General features: G+C 45.7%; 2 protein-coding genes and 1 pseudogene across 4 annotated transcripts; all 3 read left to right on the forward strand.

The window, feature by feature from the left end:
• The first annotated feature begins 3130 nt into the window (after window positions 1-3130).
• LOC136552308 (RCC1 domain-containing protein RUG3, mitochondrial-like) lies at window positions 3131-6570 on the forward strand (annotated as a pseudogene).
• Window positions 6571-6886: 316 nt separating this feature from the next.
• LOC136550132 (dihydroneopterin aldolase 2-like) lies at window positions 6887-9909 on the forward strand. Of its 2 annotated transcripts, XM_066541618.1 has the most exons (5): window positions 6887-6940; window positions 7825-7889; window positions 8340-8575; window positions 8661-8868; window positions 8999-9909. In XM_066541618.1, exons 3-5 carry the CDS (start codon window positions 8389-8391, stop codon window positions 9216-9218), a joined length of 615 nt encoding a protein of 204 aa, XP_066397715.1. In that variant the 5' UTR covers window positions 6887-6940; window positions 7825-7889; window positions 8340-8388; the 3' UTR covers window positions 9219-9909. The 2 variants fall into 2 exon arrangements, with proteins under 2 accessions (XP_066397715.1, XP_066397714.1); XM_066541617.1 differs by lacking the exons at window positions 6887-6940; window positions 7825-7889 and having other exon boundaries at window positions 8182-8575; window positions 8999-9907.
• Window positions 9910-9969: 60 nt separating this feature from the next.
• Window positions 9970-12626, forward strand: LOC136550131 (ALA-interacting subunit 5-like). Of its 2 annotated transcripts, XM_066541615.1 has the most exons (8): window positions 9970-10217; window positions 10518-10576; window positions 10700-10774; window positions 11138-11254; window positions 11367-11437; window positions 11556-11853; window positions 11936-12225; window positions 12420-12626. In XM_066541615.1, the coding sequence occupies exons 1-8, from the start codon at window positions 10130-10132 to the stop codon at window positions 12469-12471; spliced, it is 1050 nt and encodes a 349-aa protein (XP_066397712.1). In that variant the 5' UTR covers window positions 9970-10129; the 3' UTR covers window positions 12472-12626. The 2 variants fall into 2 exon arrangements, with proteins under 2 accessions (XP_066397712.1, XP_066397713.1); XM_066541616.1 differs by lacking the exon at window positions 10700-10774.
• Window positions 12627-13913: the final 1287 nt, after the last annotated feature.

The following is a 13913-nucleotide window of genomic DNA, read 5'->3' on the forward strand; positions in this document are numbered from 1 at the left end:
ACTTCTCTACACACCTATGATCGATAAAATAAAATGCCCTAGGTTATACATTTGCCTTGCGCATTTCATTCCATCTCCTCCATTTGTTGATGCAACACATGCACCAACCAATCACCAAATGATATGATCCACTTCATATCAACATGTGACCGTATTGGTTCATCGATCTTGATTTTACTTGCTTTTCACCGTTGCCTTCGTCCATCAGGTGCCAAGTCTTGTTCAAGCTTCACCCCCATGCGGTCTATGACTCTAAAGCCTCCGACTTACCCTTCACACTTGCAACCGGTCCTATCAAGCCAAGTCATGTCTTGATCTTCTCCACCTTGATCACATGACTCTATGTCATGTCTCATGTGCAATAAGCTCCTTCATCATCACATGTGTGAGCTTTGCAACATATTTGAGCCATCATCACCGTCATGGCATATGTTGCTCACACACATGTACCTGTGGACTAATCATATGTATATCTCACTTAAACACATTAGTCCACCTAAGGTTGTCACTCGATTATCAAAACCAAACAAAGACCTTTCAGGGGTATATATACCTTTCTCCTTCCTTTCCAACGACGACTAACCTGCAGCCTCTTCTTCCTCACTTGAGCACGTCTAAAGTAGAGCATGAGCTCTCTCTCTCACTCCATTATTGACCTAAAGCTCCCAAGCAAATCCTATTGATTTCTTCATCAATCCTTGAAGGAAAAGGGTCTAAAACTTGATTAGAGATCAACTCCATTGATTTCCAAATTCTAAAGAGCACTTGGTTTATGTTTTGGTCGGCGATTGTGTTTGTTACTCTTGGAGCTTGGCTCTTAGCTAGCTAGAGCATCACTTGTGGAGCTTGCCAACTCGTGTAGCAGCCCTGAGAGGTTTGTAACCATCTTTTTAAGCTAGTAAACTCACCCCTCATCTCAAGAGTTAAGTCTTTTGACTTGAGAACGAGGAAGGGCTAGAAAGCTCTAAGCCTTAGTGGCTAACCTCAACAACATGGAGGTAGGCAAGCCTTGGTGGCGAGCTGAATCACTGGGATAAATCATTGTATCACTTGTGCTTGATTTGCATTACTTGCATGACATAATGTGGTTGAGGTGATTTCTAGAGTTTGAGGCCGATCTACTTATGTGTGGTGTTTTCCACCACTTTTAGTTGTCGATCTGTGATCTACTATCCCTGTAGGAAGCTAAGAAATTTACTCAATCTAAATTTCGTTGGGTAGTTTTTGAACTGTGAACTAATCTCTCCTGCAGGTACGGTAGTGCCGCTGTTTGGAGCGACGGTGCCGTGGGTGAATTTGACTTCGGTTTGAGTTGAATTTTTACAGGAGGTCCTACAGGGCGCCGCAAGGAACCCGCAACAGTGTCGTTGACGGCCTCGGCTGATGGTCCTTGCGACCTTGGCCTCTACGGGCATGCCGCGCATGCACCTACCTAGCGCCAGGTGGTGGCGAGCTGCTCAAGCCCCCTCCTATCCTACCTCTACGCACGCGACGGAAGCTTGGTGGCAGTCGTGCCTACGGCGTGGAGCTCCACGAGTGCTGTCGGACCATGATCTGCGCTGCGAGGAATGTGCCAAAAGGCTCGCTGGATTAGTACATTTTCGAGGACAGCCAAGGCAGGGGGTGGCTGGCGTTGTCATGGGCGCAGCACAGCACCATCCTCCTGGATGTTGCCAAGGGCCTCAAGTACCTGCACTACGGCGTCAAGCCTGGGGATCTACCACCGGGACATCAAGGCCCAGGTGCGGAAGGATCCGAGCACCAGCGTGGCGGCCATGGAGAAGTATGTGCTTGTCGGGATCCTGTGTGCCCACGTCATGGTTGCGTTCTGCCCGAGCATGCTGGGGGCACTGAGGATGCTGGAGGGGGATATGGACGTGCCCGCCCTGTCGGACCAGTGCGTGTACTCTAGCTCGAACGCGGCGACGCGCGGATCCACGCACCGTGCTGCAGCAAAGTTGAGCAATGGCAGCTACGGGGAGAATAACATAACAATGGAGGAAAACATAACAATGGAGGAAAAGCAAGAAGATTGGCTTGGCACGCAATGAGTTATCTCTCGTCGCTGAGACGTTGACCTTCTTCAAGTAACCGGCTCTTTCGAGATGCCTCTCTATTCTGCGCAAGTCGTTTATGAATTTAGGCAAAGCATGGTGAGGGCCAAAATCAGCGGGTGAGGAATTCTCGTGCCGACGGATAATTCAACTGAGTCATCTTCAGTTGGGTCGTCCCACCTTGTTCCTTGGGCTGGCGTCATCGTCATGGCCGAAGCTATCCGACGACGACGACGCTTCTTCTCCCACCGATGGGACGTTGTCCTGCTGTGCCTGCAACTGCAACCAAGGCACCCGGGGGATGGCGGCAGGGCGGCACTGGTGGGCTTAGGCTAAAGCAGTACGGGTTCAAGTCGGAGGCATAGCGCGACAGCTCCGTCTGCGGGAGCAGCCGACTTCCTGCGCCAGCGAGGCCATGCCGGCCCGCGGAGGTCCCTACCGCTGCGCCGGAGGAGTCGAGCAGCGCGGGCGGAGGCTACTGCGCCGTCAGAGAGAGTAGGGAGTGGCAGCGGGTCGGTGTCGGGGCAGGTCCACGGCGCGAGGGCGTGCGCGGAGGCGGCGGCGAGTGCGTCCAGGTCGGGCTGCGAGAGGAGACAGGGGTATTTTGAACATCTTCATTGGCCGAACCCACGTGTCAGAGCTGGCAAACGGTGAAAAACGAACGAAAGGTGGACGAAATAGTATAAGAGGCAAAAAAAAAAGAAAAGTCTAGAGCAGGTCAACTCGGAATTTTTAATTACTTATAGGGCCTTGTTTAGATACCCTCAAAATTCCAAGTTTTTTCGCTCTCTCTCTATCACATCAATTTTTAGCCGTTTGCATGGAGCATTAAATGTAGGTAAAAAAAATAACTAATTGCACAGTTTAGTTGGAAATCACGAGATGAATCTTTTGAGCTTAGTTGGTCCACGATTGGACAATATTTACCAAATAAGACGAAAGTGCTACTATTCATCGGTTTGAAATTTTTTTCAATCTAAACAAGGCCTAGATAATTAGTAACTTTTATAATGCACACGTGTAAAAGCCTCGTAGTCGTGTCCTCCTCTTTGTCTCTCGCAGGCCAAACAAAAGCGCCGCCGCCGGCGGCAATGTTCCGCCGCCTCCTCCCCCACCGCAGCCACTTCTCCACCTCGTCCGCATCCAACTCCTACCCCGACCCTCTACTCTGACGGAACCATCCCATTCTCCCTCCTCTCGTGGGGCCGTGGCGCTTCCGGACAGCTCGGCGGCGGCAAGGAGGAGCGCCGCCTCTACCCATCCCCCGTCGCGCACCTCCTTCTCCCCGAATCAGACCCACGCCTCGCGCCTACCCCCGGACGCCTTCCCTCTTCAGGGGAGACGTCTGGAGTGGAGGTTGGGATCTCCTGTGGGCTCTTCCACTCCGCGCTCCTCGTCGAGGGAGGCGCCTGGGTGTGGGGCAAGGGCGACGGAGGCCGCCTCGGCCTCGGTGACGAGTCTTCCTCCTTCGTGCCCCGCCCTAACCCCAACCTCCGTGATCTCCGCCTCCTCGCGCTCGGCGGCATCCACTCCGCCGCGCTGACCACCTCCGGTGACGTCTTCACCTGGTGAGGAAACTGCCACATTGTTGATTTGAAGATTGCTATTGAAATGTTTAGTATGTATACTTCATGTGATTAGATGGTTAGTTCAGTAGTCTCTTATTACTCCACGAATGAAACTTTGTGACGAATGGATTGCATTTTGATGGATGTGGCTGCTGCATCACTCAGTTTACTGTAGTCTACAGGGGTTATGGTGGGTTTGGAGCTCTGGGGCACTATGTATACCATAGGGAGCTTTTGCCAAGGCAAGTGAATGGCCCTTGGGAAGGGAAGATAACACACATTTCTACTAGTGGAGCTCATACTGCAGCAATCACCGATTCAGGTCAGTTTTGAATCATCTGATACTGTCCTTTGCAATCAGATGGTGGTGATATCACTAGTCATTCCATTCTGGTCTTTGCTGGAAGTGAAACTACTCGTCTCTGATCGTTGCACTTTGCTAACAGGTGAACTTTACACTTGGGGTCGTGATGAAGGTGATGGTAGGCTGGGGCTTGGGAGTGGAGGTGGTCCAGGTGAAGCTGGCTCCCTCAGTGTTCCTTCCAAGGTGAATGCATTGCCTGTTCCAGTTGCTGCTGTAGCTTGTGGTGGCTTCTTCACAATGGCTCTTACTTCAGATGGACAGTTATGGAGTTGGGGAGGTTAGACTCTGACTAAACAACATCCAAAAACTCATACTGCCATACACATTACTGGTAGATAGTTGTTTTCTCCAGATGGCATAGCAGTAAATAGCCAGTGTTTTTCTTTTTTTTAAAGGAAATAACCATTGTTTGTTAGCATATCCAGATCCAGACCCTTCATTTCATTATCAGACATAGATTAGATGACTTTGGTATTGTCCCCGAAGTGCAGTTAAGCTGCTTCAATCCAAGTGAACAGAATCTCTGTCATGCCTTTTTATGCTTTCAGTTGGCCTTGGCCACCCTACTAAATTGACACTTTACATTATCAAAGCCAATATGAGCATTGGCAAAACGTTCCTGAACTGATGTGCATCTATTCCTTCTCCAATGTTCATGATGTTAGATCTGCACCTTTTTATCCTGTTTTTCTTTCAAGTTTGATGGCAAAGGAATGCATCCCTTCATTTTTTGGGGATTTTACTGTAGGATAATTAATTATTAAGTTCTGGTTGCACCCCTCATTTAATTACTTATCAGCTTCAGTTTTCCCTTATGGCTGTTATCAATTTACTGATGTGCTGAATATTTGTGTTTCGTGTATCATTTCCAGCAAATTCAAACTTCGAACTGGGCAGAGGAAGCAATTTCAGTGATTGGAGGCCACAGCTTGTCCCTAGTCTGAAAAGTATCCGTGTAATCGAAGTAGCTTGTGGTGGATATCATTCTTTAGCTTTGACTGGTAAGTTATTAGAACCTGCAAAGTCTGATCTTTCACGAACCATTTTTAGAACCTACATGAACCAATAGAAAGCCACTGTATTTGTAAAGAGAGAGATTTGTTTCAGTTATATTAACTATTAATTTCAAACTGCAGTTGTAGCGAACACCTTATAGTACACTGGCTGTTGCACCATAGCATTATATCATGAAATGTCTCACCACTGTTACAGATGAAGGTGAAGTTCTCTCTTGGGGGCATGGTGGGCATGGACAACTTGGGCATCCCACCCTTCAAAATCATAGAATCCCACTTGCCATCAAAGCTTTATCTGATGAGCGAATTGTCCATATAGCCTGTGGAGGATCGACCTCTGCTGCTATATCAGGTGAAATTCAGAGAACTCTTCTCTTAGTTGTCCAATATTCCATTGCTCTACCTGTTACTCTTGACATGTGGTTGTTGGTTTCACTCTGATTAGAAATATTCTAGAAAAGAAAATCTTGGTCTACAAAAACCTAATAAATGTCTCTGCTGGTGATCAGCAGGAAATGTCAAATGATATACCACCTATGATGACATGCAAACTGAATGAGATTCTGTATTTTGAATACGATTCTAGAGATGAACACACCCTGTCATTCAGAATATGACAGAGAAAATCTCTTTAATGGCAATTTGTGGTATCTTTTAATTTGTTAGGCCAAGTGCATTTACTTTAACGAAAATATGGGTTGTTCAAGTTGCAGTCTATAAAGGTCACTTTTACCTGGCATGAGGCTATCTATTTTGTGGATCTTGGTTGCATTGCTTCACTGTGATTCTACATCACGCCGCCTATTGACTAAATGCAGATAATCAAATTTCCTCTCTGTAAACAACCTACGTGAACTTATATTTTTGTTCTTAATTGTCTGGGCAGAGAAAGGTGACTTGTACATGTGGGGAAATGCAAGAGACTGCCAGCTAGGCGTCCCTGGTCTGCCTGAAGTTCAGCCACTCCCAGTCAAGGTGAATTTCCTCAGAGATGATGATGAAGGTTTGGGCCCTTCTCGTGTCATCTCCGTTGCAATAGGAGCTTCCCATGCCATGTGCTTGGTCTCCATGCAACAAACTGAGAAATAGGGCAGCCTGGGTTTCAGCATTCATACATCTGAGTTCATTTCGAAGAGGATCTTGTTCTCTTCTGATTCGATCCTGCTGTTCCTGTTGGTGGAAACTGCCAGGAAAGGCCCTGATTCGATTCCTGCTCAGTTAAGTTGAACACATCTGCAAGAAAGAATAAGAAAACTGCCACACGCTGATAAAACCAGGAAATCCCCTGTGGCTGGCTCCGGGTAGGCATAGCTGTAGTAGATTCTGAATCCTTAAATTTTTATCACTGAAAGTTCTTATTTGTGTAGACATTGTTCTTGGTTTTCTGTAGCACTGTAACATGAGGGATGAAACTGCGAGAAGCGTGAATGTACAACGTGCACCCTTGTGCGTTCTCACCAAAGATTTGTAGATTCTGTTTGTAGTTGAGATGGCCAGAATTTTGTGGTGCTAATTTTTATGTGACTGGCAGGAGGCCTGGTTCTAGTTGCTGTTCAATAAAAGCAACGAGATGGTTGCTCTGTTCCGTTTGGGCTTGTTTGGCTGATAAGTCATAGCTGAAAGTACTTCTGGCTGATTTGGTGTGAGAGAAAAATACTGTTCGTTGGCTGAAAAAATATGATTTATAAGCCAAACAAGCCGCGGTTCCTTAACTCATCATTCATTTATACCTTAGCAATCCAGAGTTGTTGCCTCATCATCATCCATGCAGTTTGTTGTCAAAGCAGATTAGCAGAACCACCCTTCCAGGCAGCTGCTTTTGTAATCAAAGGGGAAAATATTGAGGCTACAGTTGTTTGTGCAGTAACTATCTGCCTGATGCCGTGGACATGCAGCCTGCTTGAAGTAGCCAGATTCAGAAGGGTAAAGGGTGTCACGGTACGACGATCTTGAAAAGAAAACTGAAACTGCCGTGGACATGTCGCTGAATGTCTGCAAGCGTGCAGCCCGCCCCAACTTACCAGTTGCAGATTTGCAGAATGCTTGAATCTCGCTATGCGTGAAAGATAATATCTTTGCTCGGGGGCAATCGGGAAAGAAACTGGTGGACGCCTTTCTTCGTTTCCTCGCGTCGTGTTTCCGACACCGCCGCCGCTGCCGCGCCGTCCAGGCCAAGTAACCCTAGGCATAATTCATAAAAAAAAAAAACGAAGATCCAACCGAACTAACCGAGACCGAAGTGATCAAAATCAAAGTTTTCAGTCACTAGTTCGGTCCCGAGTCTATACTACCCGAACTTTTTACGATTAGTTCGGTTATATGGCTTAGGTAACCGAACTAACCGAACATTTGTATTTTGTTGACATAATGTATACTTTAGACTATTATCAATGATATAATATTTATTTTAGTGGGTTTATATCAACCATGACTCTTATCACTTAGTTTAATCTATATTTTGTACTGTTATTTTTGCCTTAAATAGAAAAAATATTGCTAAAATTTGCTACAAATTATAATACTTAGTAGTTGTTTTGTCTAGTCTGGTTAGTTCGGTCATGACCGAGACCGAACTTGCTCGTTTTAACTTTTTTAAGAGCTGAGCTAGAAGTCTAGCTCGCTGTTTTAACGAGCCAGCTCGCGAGTTGCTCACGAGCTGAGGCCTATCAGCCTACGACCATAAATCCAAAAGGTGGTGATGCTGACCTAGAAATGTTAACCTATTCTATTAGTACGTAATTCTTATTTTTAACTGTTTCATATAAATTTTGATTTTATAATTGTCGTGGTACTTAAATATTGATTTATGGATTATTTTCCAGGGAGAAGATGATGATGTTGATATTAAATTTGTGGACTTTCCTAAGTTTGTGGTGGCAAGCAGCTAGTAAGTATGCTAACTACATGGATCATGGATGGACCAACTATGTTGCATGGTTGATACTTTTGATCAAGCTAATGTGTATTAATCATGTATAGTTGCATAATAGTGGACGTGACCTTCTGAAATTAATGTGGCATAAACATTATAAACATGTATGTCCTATTTTTTTTTTATAGTAGCTCATGAGCTAAACGAGCATGTCCTCGAGCCCGTAATATTAGCCTAACGAGCTGCCGGATATCCAGCCCTAGATTTTCCCATTGGTTTGTCTGTTCAGGCTGCTTCAGGTCCTCTTCGTGCGAATCGTTCTTTTTTCCCCCCCAAATTTATACGGTGCGAATCGTGTGGTCGTTGGCTCTGTTTGGTCTCATTCGTCAAGTTTAACAACAAACTGCAATCTCAGACGTCTGTTGCTTGTAATTGCTGCATGACGATTCTGTTGCTCTGTCTCAGCATCCATCCCTCTCGCAAGTGAGGAGCTCGTGGCTTTCCCCCTGCTGTTATGATCGCCACCCTGTGGGCTCGTCAGATCGCACGCCTGCCCAAGTGGGCAAATTCAGGGGACAAGCCTTGCGCGCGCATCGCAGCCATTACCCCTTCCTCCTTTGCTGTCAGGCAGCGACCTCCCAGATTGGGTTTGTTTCACACATCGTCGTCCTTCAGCTCCCAATTCACAAGAAGCGCCGCAGGTTAGTAAGCTTATTTATTAACCCTCTGAAGGCTGGAAAGTGGGGGTCTTCCTTGTGCTGCCTGACTGACTGAGCTTTGTAGCAGGTCCTCTTATTATGGCTGGAAGGGAGTTTGTTGGCAAGGATAAGCTTGTGCTTAGAGGCTTGCAGCTCCATGGCTTCCATGGTGTCAAACAAGAAGAAAAGACACTGGGCCAGAAGTTTGTTGTGGACGTGGACGCCTGGATGGATCTGTGCACTGCTGGCGAAACCGACAGCATGTCTGATACGGTTAGCTACACGGATATTTACAGGTAACGCTACTCGTGTGTGTGTGATCAATGAACTCAGACTTTGATTTTGTTCGTCGTACCGTATTTCTGCTCCTCACTCGTACACATTCATGTAAGCAAGTCCTGATTTTGTGCCCGTGCTGCTCTGTAGGATTGTCAAGGATGTGGTTGAAGGCCCGTCTAGGAATCTTTTGGAGTCAGTGGCTCACCGGATTGCAAGTGCCACGTTGTTTGAGTTCCCTCAAATATCTGCTGTCCGGGTTGAAGTGAAGAAGCCCCATGTTGCTGTACAAGGAATTATTGACTATTTAGGTGTTGAAATAGTTAGGCATAGAAAGGACATGGCTGGGAGTTCACCAGGAGCTGAGTAGCATACTGAGGATGGCATGTCAATGTTCCGTATGTCGCCCCCAACGGTGTCTCAATCGCTGGTCAGTGTTGTGTTCCTTCAGATTAATGGACTGCAACATTTGTACCGGATATTGCTCTCAGAAGCTGTTCACCTTGAAACTGATCTAGCTTTATTGGGGTCGAAGTATGCATTGTAAGTTTCTTTTGTAGCCAAAGCTTGGATGGAGTTGGAATTCTGGCATTTCATATTTGTCGTGTCCTTCCTTGATATTTTGCGTGTTGCACCTTCCTTCCCTGGTTTCTGGTCTGTGGTTCTGCAATTTTTGTAGACTCTTCTGTTCGATTCTATCAAAAGTGTGAGCAAATAGGAGCTGTCATTTGGGCCCCATGTAATTAGCTCAGATTTCTTTACTGGCATTGGAAATAGCAACACCAATGAAACTTTCTTGTTCCTAGGAGACCTCCATGAAACTTGTTGCACTGTGAGATTTCCTTGGCTGTTGCGTTGGCTGCGATACCTATGTATGAAGTGCCTCCAGCGATGTTCCGTTGGTTACTTCCCCTCTTTTAGTGAGTAATACAGATACACAGGTGGAGCCAATAATAATATCCTGAACAGAACACCAAAGTCTTCTTGAGCAGAGGAGGAAAGTGACGTGGACGGTTGGGTTAGGTGATCCTTACCTTTCTGGTTTCCAAGAGGCTCACAAGGCACAGGTTGTCTCTCCATCCTTTTAGTTCCTTGCTTCGTCTCTACTCCCAAACCTGATTAATGCCTTGCCTCCTTTTTGTACTCTCCTGCTAAAGCTATTTTCTGAGACCAGTATATCCTCATTTGTTTGATTCTAACGTTTTGGCCTTTGGGGGCAAAGCTCTTCCAGCTTGCAGGACTGGAGTCTTCATCGAAACACTTTCTTCACCAGGGACAGCAATGGTGCCGTCGAATGGCGATACGGCCGGACCGAGCTCCAGCCAGGATGACCCGGCAGCCACCATGAAGAAGCGCAACAGGCCTCAGTGTAATCTATCTCTCCTCAGTAAAGAAGCAGAATTCTATATATTTCTTTTTCCAGCCTGAATTGTAGTGATTTTGATGGCTGGGATGTTTGCCCCATAAGCAGAATTCAATGTGCTTCAAACCAGAAAATAAACTCTCTTTCCAAGATTAGGCGATCGTGAATTCATAAAGCTTTTTCTTAATGAAGTGACTCATAAAGCAAGAGTAGTCTAAAGTAATTTATCTATTGGCATTATCTTTGTGGTTTAAATTTGAAACAAGTACTTGTTATGTTTATGACTCTATTCTGTTGATTTTGAAGATCATCCGTTTACTCAGCAACAGCTTCCAGCTTGCAAGCCTATACTCGCGCCTCAGACAGTAAGTTTGATTGTCTGTCTATTCATCATACCTCATTTTTCAGTTCTTTCTCAACATGAGTGTGGTTTAGAAATTCAGAATATGATGATGACTATTGTAACTAACCCTGGGCAATGCGATCAGGTTATTCCTGTACTTCTGTTTGTGGGCATAATTTTTATCCTGATTGGCCTCGGTTGCATTGCAACCTCAAACAGGGTAAGTTTGAGCTGTGATGTGCATTATCTATATCTATATAAGAACTTTAAATTTGAGGTCTTTCACATCATCGCGTTACTGTTCATCCGGCGTTTCGAGACCCAGAACACTGCTGGCCAACCGTACCGGGTACTGGATGAGCAGTATCAACCCGATAAGTATGCCCGTTATGGCACAGTACACATCCGTTACGTCTTTTTTTTCCCGCCCTCCTACACACCCGTTACGTCTTTTTTTTTCCCTTCTTTTTCCCGCCCTCCTTCCCACGCGCAGCGTGGGGGCTCACGCTAGTTATATATAAACCTGAAATCTGAGCCCGGTTCTGAGAATCCAAGTTTCCTGTAACTTTCTGCTTTCAAATAGGTTGTTGAAGTGGTCTATCAATATGAAACTTCATGCATACCAGGATACATGCTTGACAACGAAGTTGCCTATATCCAAAATCCATCTATAGATAAGACCTGCACAAGGATTCTCAAGGTAAACAGTTATCATCAATTAATAAAATAAAAAAGGATTCGAAACATTTTTTCTGTTCTCAGTTGAAGGAGAAGGTTTTTCATATGATAAGAGACTACTCTTCTCTCTGTAGGTTCCTAAGGATATGAAGCACCCAATCTACATATATTATCAACTTGATAAGTTCTACCAGAACCACAGAAGGTAAAAACCAACTAACGTGGTGTGCATTTCCACTGACGAATTAATTTCCATAAAAGCTAAGCTGCTCTAGACTCTGAACTGAAGAACACGTATCGGAATTTGGAAATGGAAAACACAGGTATGTGAAGAGCCGTAACGACAAGCAGCTGATAAATCCTAAGGAGGCCAACAACACGCAGTATTGCAAGCCTGAAGCTACTGAGCATGGGAGCCCCGTCGTCCCCTGCGGACTCGTAGCTTGGAGCCTGTTCAACGACACCTACAGCTTCGCCCGTGGCAACAAGGAACTGAGGGTACACAAGCGAGGCATCTCATGGAGGAGCGAAAGGGAGCACATTTTTGGGAAGCAGGTGTTTCCAAGGAACTTTCAGAAAGGAGCTCTCATTGGCGGTGGTACGCTTGATCCAGGGATACCTGTAAGTACGTCTGGAGCTTGTTACTGGAAAGCGGGGCTACTACCTTTCTGTGTATTGTCTGAAAGAGTTGCGAATTCCACAGCTGAGTGAGCAGGAGGATCTGATCGTGTGGATGCGAACCGCGGCGCTTCCAACGTTCCGGAAGCTGTACGGTAGGATCCAGGTGGACCTCCGTGCCGGCGAGCTGATAACGGTGACGATGCAGAACAACTACAACACGTACAGCTTCGGCGGGAAGAAGGCGCTGGTTCTGTCCACGGCCGGCGTGCTGGGAGGCAAGAACAGCTTCCTCGGCCGCGGGTACGTCATCGTCGGCCTGGCCTGCCTCCTGCTGGCGCTGCTCCTCACGATGCTCTGCCTCGTCTTCCCACTGTGAGTTGCCCACTTGCCCTGCGACTGCAAATCTATCGCAGCCAGCACCTTCAGTTTGCGCTCACGAATTGTTGTGTTCACTTCAGAGGCACCTCGCCGATGAATTGTGTTCGATGATCGTGACTAGATCGAGGTGCCTCATTCTTTGCAAATATGGCTGCGTTTGGAATGATTGGAATGGGTTTCTGTTGCAGGAAAGAGGAGCATCTTGCGCTGCAGTACCCTTTGCCCCGGCCTGCGCGGTGACCATGCATGCCTAGATGACTATTGACTACGGTGTACAGATCGAAACAGTTTCTTTTTTATATATATACTTGGCCTGATTGGTGTTTTCTTGCGCATAGGAACACGCGACAGATTTTAGCGCTACATGTATTGATGCTCGATGAATAGAAAAACCATTTCACTGCCTCACATTGCTTTTGTCTCTGAGTGGAAAGCTGTTGGATGGAAGGGATGGGATTTCTTCCATTTCTTTATTTGCTAGAAAGCCCACTCTATCTGATGCCTAAACACTACAGGAAAAAAACCCCTAAGCAGCGGCGACGATATGACATTTTCAGCCTTGATTTTGTGCTGCACGCTAGGGCTGCTCGTAGGTGATGGTGCAGTCCTAAAGTCACAACGTAGATTGTTGTACCACACTAACACAACTTCTTGCTTCTCGGTGACAACCGAAGCAAATAATTTCAGTAAAACCTGAAATAAGCCTATAATTTTAATCTATCCACAAAGCAAAAACATCTAGACCATACATATGTGAAGGAATAGGCAACATAAATCACGTCAACTACTCAATGTAAACCTAGCTGTTACGTCTAATCATCCCTTATCGAACAGCAGTCACCGGCCGCTATCTATATTCGATCTCTATATATGTCCAGGTGCATCACTGTTCGTTGCACCTTATTGCATGGCTTGAGCCACCCGCTTGAAGTTTCTAAACTCCACCGATCGAGCCATAGATCGCTACCATGCTCCACATTGTGCCACATCCTTCTCCAGACGCACCCATGCATTTTTTTTTGCAGTGTTGAACATTTTCTTGCACCTCTACATGATCTTCTTTTATGATCCGGCTGTAATAGCACTTGTCAAAAGTGCACAGTTAATCCAAGATACTTTTGAATTACTAACTGAATAAACATCATAGAAGAAAAATGCATAAACGAGAACTACACCAAGGCACGATTTTTTTAACAGGGTTCTTTGTCGTCTATATCCTTGTAGCATGGCTATGGAAGCTCCTTCACCTAAACAACAGTTACACCAGCATTAGGCCGTTCCTGCAGCCTCGCCACTATCCAAACCAACTCCCAGCTCCTGGTGCCATCATATTCATGAACCAAGAGATACAAAAGTATGACTCAAACTGTACCCATAGCCGCCAATTACAACTCAAATCTAATTGTAACCAATGGTCCGTTCGCTGGTCTGAAACTTGGCTGAAATTGGCTGAAAACACTGTTTCGGCTGAATTATTGTGAGAGAAAAATACTGTTCCGACTAAAAAAAGAAGCCGAACGAGCCATTTTTAAGACAAGCGAACGGGGCCAATTATACACATGTTCGACACAAACGTAACCATTGCTTCCACAACACGCTTCATTAGTAGGATATTATTAAGGACACATCTAGTTATTAACCGTTTTTTTATCTATCACAATTTACAATTCGTCAGGAATCAC

This window comes from Miscanthus floridulus, chromosome 4, assembly GCF_019320115.1.
Source record: "Miscanthus floridulus cultivar M001 chromosome 4, ASM1932011v1, whole genome shotgun sequence".
Classification (NCBI taxonomy): Eukaryota; Viridiplantae; Streptophyta; class Magnoliopsida; order Poales; family Poaceae; genus Miscanthus; species Miscanthus floridulus.

What these genes read in the sequence shown, in the direction of transcription:
- LOC136550132 (XM_066541618.1), top strand. Translation starts at nt 8,389, where the DNA reads ATGATCGCCACCCTGTGGGCTCGTCAGATCGCACGCCTGCCCAAGTGG. An exon ending in ATTCACAAGAAGCGCCGCAG is followed by an intron (nt 8,576 to 8,660) that starts GTTAGTAAGCTT and finishes GCTTTGTAGCAG; the next exon opens with GTCCTCTTATTATGGCTGGA. An exon ending in AGCTACACGGATATTTACAG is followed by an intron (nt 8,869 to 8,998) that starts GTAACGCTACTC and finishes GCTGCTCTGTAG; the next exon opens with GATTGTCAAGGATGTGGTTG.
- LOC136550131 (XM_066541615.1), top strand. Translation starts at nt 10,130, where the DNA reads ATGGTGCCGTCGAATGGCGATACGGCCGGACCGAGCTCCAGCCAGGAT. An exon ending in CTATACTCGCGCCTCAGACA is followed by an intron (nt 10,577 to 10,699) that starts GTAAGTTTGATT and finishes CAATGCGATCAG; the next exon opens with GTTATTCCTGTACTTCTGTT. An exon ending in CTCTGCCTCGTCTTCCCACT is followed by an intron (nt 12,226 to 12,419) that starts GTGAGTTGCCCA and finishes TTTCTGTTGCAG; the next exon opens with GAAAGAGGAGCATCTTGCGC.